Consider the following 8,259-nt stretch of genomic DNA (forward strand, 5'->3'; position numbering starts at 1 on the left):
GGTCTTTCACTTGGTTCATAATCTCTTCATTCTGTGCTCGGCTCACACGGTAAGGTGGCCGGTTCAGTGGTGTGCTTCCAGGTATCAGATCAATGGTATGATCTTCAAGATGAGCAGGTGGTAACTCACCTGGTAGGCCCTCTGAGAAGCAATCGGCATGAGAGTGGAGAAAATCTTGGCGTTCTTTATCAAGTTTAGACATATTTGTCCTATCCTTATCACTCAATTCTTTCATAAAGATCGAGTAAACAAACAGACTGGATTTCATTAATTTAGAAATGGCCGAAGCCGATACAATAGGGACAGACTCGCCCTTCAGTTTAATGTCAAGTACAATGGTTCTGCCCTTCTCTGTAGTCAATGTCGCTTTCCTCGCCCAATAATCGACCACGGCGTTGTTCTTGTGGTATCAGGGAATTCCCAAGAGAAAATCACAACCTTCCAAAGGCATTATGTAAAAGTCCTCATGCCCCAAATACCCCTGACAATGCAACCGAAGTTTGCCAATGCGGGTGTAATGGCTACACCCCTGCCGGCTGCCGCTAGAACAGCCTCCGCAAGTGGTCCCATCCGATCGGGAGTGATCTCGAGCCGCGCCGCCAATTCCGGTGAAATGAAGTTGGCCTTGGCTCCTCCATCAAAGAAGATCGTGCAGGGCCTCCTGGTCTTTCACTTTGCCCCAAGCTCGGCAAAGTTCTGTACTCTCGTCCATGGTGTTGGGATCACTACCCACACAATCTGGAACTAGTCTTGTTTTCATCTTGCCTTTTCTTCCACGTTCCTCAGCTGCTCTCGAACTCTCAGGCCTTTCGTCGTCCTTGTCATTTTGTTCCTTTTGTGCCTTTTTAGGGCACTTCGCGGAGATATGTCCATGTTCCCCGCATCCAAAGCACTTCCCCTCCCTGATGAAGCGAGCTCTCTCCTGAGGAGTAAGCTTAGGTCGTGCATCCTTCTTTTATGGGTTGCTCTTTCTCTTTCTACTTTCATTCGTTGAAGTCTGTTCGGCTCGTTGTGTCATGACCTCATCGGTGGGGTAGGTCAGACTGCCAGAGTGAATGGCAAAACCCCGTTTCGCATGACTCATCAACTCCTGCATAGAAGCTGACTTCTGTTCCAAACAGTGATCTCGGATCTCTATAGGTAGACCCAAGGTAAACCGCTCAATCTGTTCTCTGAACGAAATCTTCTTGAATGAAGAGGCGGGTAGAAAAGAGCTCCAGAATCTCTCGCAATAAGTGTCCACTGTATCTCTCTTGGTCATCCGAAGATGGTTCCAAGCAGCTCGTATATCGCGTTCATACTCTTGAGTTAGCCAAGAAGAAATAAAAAGCTTCTTAAATTTCAGCCATTTAACTGACGCAGTCTTGTTTAAAAGAAGCGTGGACCACCAAGTTCGAGCATTCCCCTTAAAATAAGAGGCAGCTCTCCAAATCTTAGAGTGCTCTGAGTAGTGTCCTCCCGTGAAAGCAATGTCAAACTGCTGTATAAAACACAAAGCCTTCGAAGCATCTTTATATCCCGAAAACGTGTCAAATTTAATTGACTGTCCACCTTCCTTAAACTCTCGGACTTTCTTGCTTTTGTCTTCCAAAAAGTCACACTGGTTGGCTTTATAAAAATTCTTCTTGCTCGCATAAAAGTTGTCGTCGTCAGAGTCTGAACTGTCTCTAGACTAGTCCTCTGTAGAACTGTCACTCATTGGGCGAGATTTAGACTTCTTTGCCTTTTTCTTGCCCTTTCCGAAGCATTGTTTCTTGCTTCGCTTTTTGCCTTTTCTGTCTTCTTCGCTCGAGTCAGAAGAGCTAGAAGAACTGTCAGAAGAAGAAGAAGAAGAAGAAGAAGAACTGGGTACTCCTTCAAATCGAACACGCTTCTTCTGTTTCTTTGCCTTATCAAATGTCGACTGACGACCCAAATATCCTGGGGAGTCAGTGCCTTTCTTCTGCTTTTTGCCGTGCTTTTTAGCTTTGTTTTGCGCGTCAAAAAGCTGAGCAATCCGTGCATCAACCACCTCTTCTAATTCCTTCTTTGAATATTTCTTGTGAGCAGAAGGTTTCTTGAGAGCGGGTTTTGGGGGTGGTGTCGTGGTTTTCTGCCACTACTCGTGCACTTCCTAAAAAGAAGTCTCGCTCATATATTTTGCAAATTTTGGGTCCTTCGCAAAATTGAGCATCATCTTTGTTGCATCGCCGATCAATTGACGATGCTCCATCTCTCGTCGCTCCGCCTGAGTAGGCCGAGGCGAGCCATACTCTCTACAGGAATCTTTGTTGTGATCCCTTGCCGCATCTCCGGATGCAGAGGGAGTCGACTGATCCTTGCATGAAGCCATAGGTGCCGCGGAAAAAAAATTTGGGATCGGATTTCCCGTAGAAGAGAAATCGGTCGTTCTCTGATACCACTGTAACAGACTTGGACACTCCAAGTCAAGAATTGACCACAACAACACCAAATAACCACTTCAAAACAGTTCACAGTTCACAATAGATTTGCACTGGCCTGGCGGAGTTCCGTGCCTAGAGATATTGGCCCCAAAGACTGGCCACCCTTTCGGTATTTCTTTTTGTATTAATCTGAGATCAAAGTACAAGAGTGGTTGGATCTCACTCTCAGACTCTGCGTCTAGATGCTCTGCAGAGTGGGAGCCCAAGCCACTTATTTATTTACAAGGGATGCCAAAAGCAGAGCCCCAAAAGCTTAAAATCAAAAACCTGGAAATAAAGCAAAGGCTCTTTCTCTCACAAGCTCTCTTGAGCTTCTAAAAATAAAGCAAAGGAGTTCTCTCTCTCTCTCTCTCTCTCTCTCTCTCTCTCTCTCTCTCTCTCTCTCTCTCTCTCTCTCTCTCTAAAATTGCGTAGAAAAAGCATGTTGTCCTGCATAAATTGCGCCGCAAAAAAGCGGGATTCCGTACAGCTGGGAGTTTCCGCGTTTTCCAGGGCAACCACGCCACATCAACATTTCAACCTGCAGTCTTTTAGGTTAGCACAGAATTAGGGTTAGGGTTAGGGTTAGGGTTAGGGTTAGGGTTAGGGTTAGGGTTAGGGTTTCTACCGATTAGGGTTAGGGTTTCAACAGTCGGGCAATTAGGAGCAACCACGTCATCACTTTGTAACACCGTCTCGTCGTCGTCATCATTGTCGTCGACATCGTTGGCAAGTCCATTGCGTCTAGACCATTGTACCAGATTTGTGCAATCAATAGCATAGACCTCTCGCCATAGAGAGGGGGGTCCTTGGAGGAGAGTTTGACAACCGTCTAGTGTCGTATTCTTCTCTCTCTCTCTCTCTCTCTCTCTCTCTCTCTCTCTCTCTCAACATCTTCATTCATAGTGTCATTCACTTTGTTTGTGATCATTTGCACTCTCGCACTAAAGGAACAGAAGGCTCTCTCTTTCATAAGTAAAAGGAACCCTTGAGCACAGTTCTCATCTTGAGCAAAGTTCAACATTCACTTCCGCTGCACCTTACACTTGGTCTACTACGATAGAACCCCGAATTCAGCAAGGGTAAATCTAGTGCAACGGGTTTGCAAAAGAGGGGAGTTACTATGCTCCTTTGTCAACAGATTACCCCAATTTTGAATAAGGTCACTGATGTCTCCTTTGGGTTTCAGGGATACTAATGGGCTAACTAGTATTCTGCTGTATGACTTTATGACACGGAATTCCCGAAAATGAGTATGATTGATTTGTACTCTGTCATTTGACTTGTTTGAGTGCAGGAACTGAAAGACGAAATGACTGCACCATTTCAATCTCATAAATCTCTATAGACATGATTGCAATAAGGATTAGTTAATCGAGCATCAGGGAGGTCCCGAATGGACCTAGATGCGATTACTAAATACGCTGCCGATGGTCATGGTCTGAGATTTGAAATGAATTTTTTTGTGATTTGTCATGTGATGTCCTGTGATGTCGAGTGATGTCCTGTGATGTGACTGTCGTTTTGTACAAGTGCTAGATGTGTCGTGTCTAGTGCGTCGGTACTAACAGTTAGTGTCTACTAAGACAGTTTATGGCCTTAGTCTGTTTCGCAGGCGTAATCGAGGGCGATTATAATTCTTTCAAGAGGGGAGTATGTCACAAACTAGTGACGTGGCAAAGCCACCCGGACAGACACACACCCAGCTACTGACGTGGCAAATTGGCTGACTGTACAGAATCCCGCCATTCGCGTTGACACGCTGACGTGGCTGTACGGATTTCCGTGATACGCGCTGGCTGTGCTGACGTGGTAGCAGCGTACGTAATTTTTTCACTTTTTGCACTGACAACAGCGTACGGATCTCCGTAAATTACATTGGCAGCTTTTGGGACAGTTTGCTTTTGATGTTAGATGCTTTTGGGGCTCTGCTTTTAGCAACCCTTTGTAATCTTTATAAGTGGCCTTAGGGACTCACTCTACAGAGCATCTGGACGCAGAGTCTGAGAGCGAGCACCCACGGGCTCAGTTGTACTTTGCTCAAAGATTAATATAAAAATAAAGATTGCAAGGAGCGCCAGTCTTTGGGGCCAATATCTCTTGGCACGGAACTACGCCGAGCCGTGTCGACTTTCTTGTGATCTGTGAATAAGTTTGAAGTGAATCTCTACTGTGTCGCGGTAGAATCTTGACTTGGGGTGTCCAAGTTTGTTACAGAATGTTCAATAGAAATAATTTTTGCTACCATACACAACCTTTTTATGGTTTTTCAAAGAGAACATCTTACAAAGTTCAGATAATTTTTCCTAATTTCATTTTTAAAAATCAAGGAAGATTAACGTGGCACAAGCACATGATACTTTTCAGCGCAAAAGTCTACGAAGAAAAAATTGAGGTAAATAAAGTGCCCATACATTTTTTTACAAGGTCCAGTGAATAGGTTGAAAATTACCTACTTTGGGACATTGAAATATTGGGGCTTTATATTCTCCAAGGCCTATTAAAGGTATAGTAGTGAGGCTTTGATGGCAAAAATAGATTATCAACTTTAGTTCCAGAAGTGATCATGCTCGGATGCAACCACAAGTGATTAAAGCTCAGGATGCATGCACAAGTGATTATGTTGGGGATGTCATCTCTTAGAATACATCGGTTGCAATATATGCACAATAGGATGGGGCGAGGAAGGTTTGGGGCGTTTGTAACGATAGGAGCTAGGAAATTTCTCCAAATGTGATCATTTTTGCTTGCATTTGGAAGGTACAATGCATCATGTAGGGAGCTCACATGCGCCGCACATACATAGAGATGTCCTCTCTTTAACTACACCCATTGACGAGCTCATGCTCTGAGATGTCCTCTCTTTAACTACACCTATTGCAATATATGTTTTTGACACAAGCAAAGCAAATAAGCGAAGCTTTCTCTGTTGGATACAAAATGATATTTTACTTTCGAATAAGATCACATGCGTTTGCATCTTGCAAGGGTAATTGTGTGCATACACAAGGGACTCTTCTTGAGTGTGCCAATGAAAGGAAGCTAGAGCTAAGCCGGATTATTGCTATGCACCCAATTTTTTTACGAGGGGACATGCTCCATCATGAATGGATGAATACAGTAGAAAAAACATGCCTTCGTCATGATCGAGGGCAATGTGGGGATGCGAAGCACAAGCCACACACACACGCGCGCACGCGCACACACACACACATGGCTTGGTGTCTTTACAAAAGCACGAAAAGGTTCTTGATGATCTTCCTAGTCAGTTTTGAATAACTTCTCTTTTCTTGTTGCCGGAAGTCTCACAAACACAAAACCACACAGAGCATTCTCCTCCACAATAAGATTTTGTCTTTTCTTCATTGCATTCTTCAGATAATCTACTTCCTTCGAGAGAGCCTCATAGCGCCCTGGTATGCTGGCCGCTAGCAAAGTGTAGAAGAGTTGTTCAGAAAGCTCCTGGCAAAGTTCGGTATTTTCATTCATTTGATCGAGTAGGCGGTCCCCACAAAACCTGGTACCAATCCTGCTTTCATCTTTTCTTCCGCGCTCGGCTACTGCTATGTAACTCGCTGGCTTATCTTCTGGTGATCCTCTGGTTCATCTTCTTTTCAATAATTATGTCCATCTCTTTTTGTGAGTACAGGTTCCGCTTGTCTGCACTCGTCTGTCCTTCCAGCTTCCTCCTTACCTAAGAGGAGAATCGCTGACCTCACGCCATCTCGAATAGATCTCATCAATCTGGTAATTCTTTAGGTGTTTCGCAAATGTCGGGTCTCTGGAGTACTTGATCAATCTGTTCACACATATATTAACCTGCATTTGACGTTTATACTCCGTTCTGACAAACTTTTCTACCAAGAATTTGTCCAAATCTTCATTCTTTTCTTCAGTTTCCGCGACGGATTTTAACTTTGCTCCACCTACCCACCGAGAAGTGTTATCTTTATCATATTCTCCACGAGAACCCATGTGTAATATGGAGTTCTTTATGGCTTATGCCCTGTAAGACAGAGCGATGAAGACGGGAGTGCGCCCAATGCGCGATGTACGAAAGGTGAGAGTGGCTAATAAGTCCGGGGTCGGGACACGAAGCTTCTTTCAAAAAAAACTGTGCGCGCCGCAAAAAGGATCAGATCCTCCGTAGAAGAAGAATCTTTCTGAGCTCTAATACCATTGCAACAGGCTTGGACGCTCCAAGCCAGAAATCAATATCAACACACGAAGGAAAACTTCAAAATCACTGAATATATATATATATATATATATATATATATATAGAGAGAGAGAGAGAGAGAGAGAGAGTCGACACGGCCCGGCGTAGTTCCGTGCCCAGAGGTATTGGCCCCAAAGTCTGGCGCCCCTTTTAGTATTTCCTTGTCATTACTCATTGCAAAGTATAAGTCCAAAGGGACCTCTTCTCTCAGACTCTACGTCCAGATGCTCTCAGAGTGAACCCCAAGGGTCTATTTATTCTTACAAGGGATGTACCTAAAGCAATTTAACTCAAAAGCAAATTGTCCGAAAAGCATCTAGTCTCAAAAACTGCCAAAAAGCAACGAGTACAATTGGCGGAAATCCATACAAGACCACGTCAACATGTCAGCACATAACACGCCTGTCAGCGTAAATTCAATGCTTGTCCATACAGCCTGCTGCCACATCATCCGGTTCTCACTGCCACATCATCATTTTGTGACAACTTTTGAATTTTTGGAGTGCTTCCGCCGCTGCTTCGGCTGTATGCATGCTTTTGTGATTGGGTCAGATTCTCATGTTCCAGCAGGTTCAGGTGGATTCTGTTTTAGTATCTGACATTTGCTAGGAATTTGGATGAGCTCTCCCCTCTTCGCTATGAGCTCTACTTTGACTGTTTTGGATTTACAACATGTAATGTTTCCCATGGGTTTTCCTCGCCTTGAGGTTTCCGAATCAAATGATGTTGTGTGTGTGTGTGTGTGTGTGTGTGTGTGTGTGTGTGTGTGTGTGTGTGTGTGTGTGTGAGAGAGAGAGTGAGAGAGAGAGAGAGAGACCTGGAGAGCAGCTGCCCAGATAATTATCACCGTCCCTGCGACCATGCGCTTGTCCATTCCGACCAAGAATGCAGGAAGCCGTGGACAGATGTTCTGCAAATTCTTAACAATTAGTTTTGTGTTGGCAGTACTACTCATTCTGCAAAAGACTTTCCCAAAATAGGCCCCATGGTTGTGAGATTAAAAAAATTCAAAGATAAAAAAATTTGTAGCCTAGACTGATTGTCTATCAATACAAGATGATAAAACTAGAGTTTGAGTTGGTTATGTAGGCTTTGGAGATGAATTGCTTCATTAATTTTAGGCATACTTACCTTTTTTGCAAGGTAATTTGTGACAAATTACATGCTAAGCACTCAAAAACAGATCTCAATTGTCAAAAAGGAATAAAGATTAGAAAGTCTAGAACAATCCAACCAATATAGATACAAGGGTATTTCCGGAATTTTTTAAATTTGAGGGGTATTTTGGAAATTTCCACAAATTAGAGGGGTATTTTGGTAATTTTCCCAAAAAAAAATGAAGGGGAGTCAAAGCAAGAGGCAAAGGCAAAGGCGGAGGCGGGGACAAAGCAGGAGGATGAGCGGTGGATGGCGGTGCATGTGGGAGGGGGCAGACCATGGTGCGGGAGTGTGGGAGGAGGTGGACGAGGGGGGAGCAAGCAGCAAGAAGGTTTTAAAAAAAAAAACTTAAGTGCTTTGGGAGAGCAACGGGTTTGTGATGCTCACTTGGTGTAGGTCGTTTGTGTGAGAATCAACCTCTGAAGGGAGTGGGTTTGAATCTCGTGTAGGGCATTCTGG

General features: G+C 44.1%; 1 protein-coding gene across 1 annotated transcript in view; it reads right to left on the bottom strand.

The window, feature by feature from the left end:
* Positions 1 to 7,638, bottom strand: part of LOC147463752 (hexose transporter) — a 94,786-nt gene extending 87,148 nt beyond the window's left edge. Inside the window, exon 1 of the mRNA XM_086490661.1 lies at positions 7,460 to 7,638. Within this exon, the coding sequence (XP_086346787.1) occupies positions 7,460 to 7,597 (138 nt within the window). The 5' untranslated portion in view covers positions 7,598 to 7,638. The remainder of the gene's footprint in view (positions 1 to 7,459) is intronic.
* Between the last annotated feature and the right edge of the window lie 621 nt (positions 7,639 to 8,259).

This window comes from Adiantum capillus-veneris, chromosome 2, assembly GCF_014529385.1.
Source record: "Adiantum capillus-veneris isolate H3 chromosome 2, ASM1452938v2, whole genome shotgun sequence".
NCBI classification, from domain to species: Eukaryota; Viridiplantae; Streptophyta; class Polypodiopsida; order Polypodiales; family Pteridaceae; genus Adiantum; species Adiantum capillus-veneris.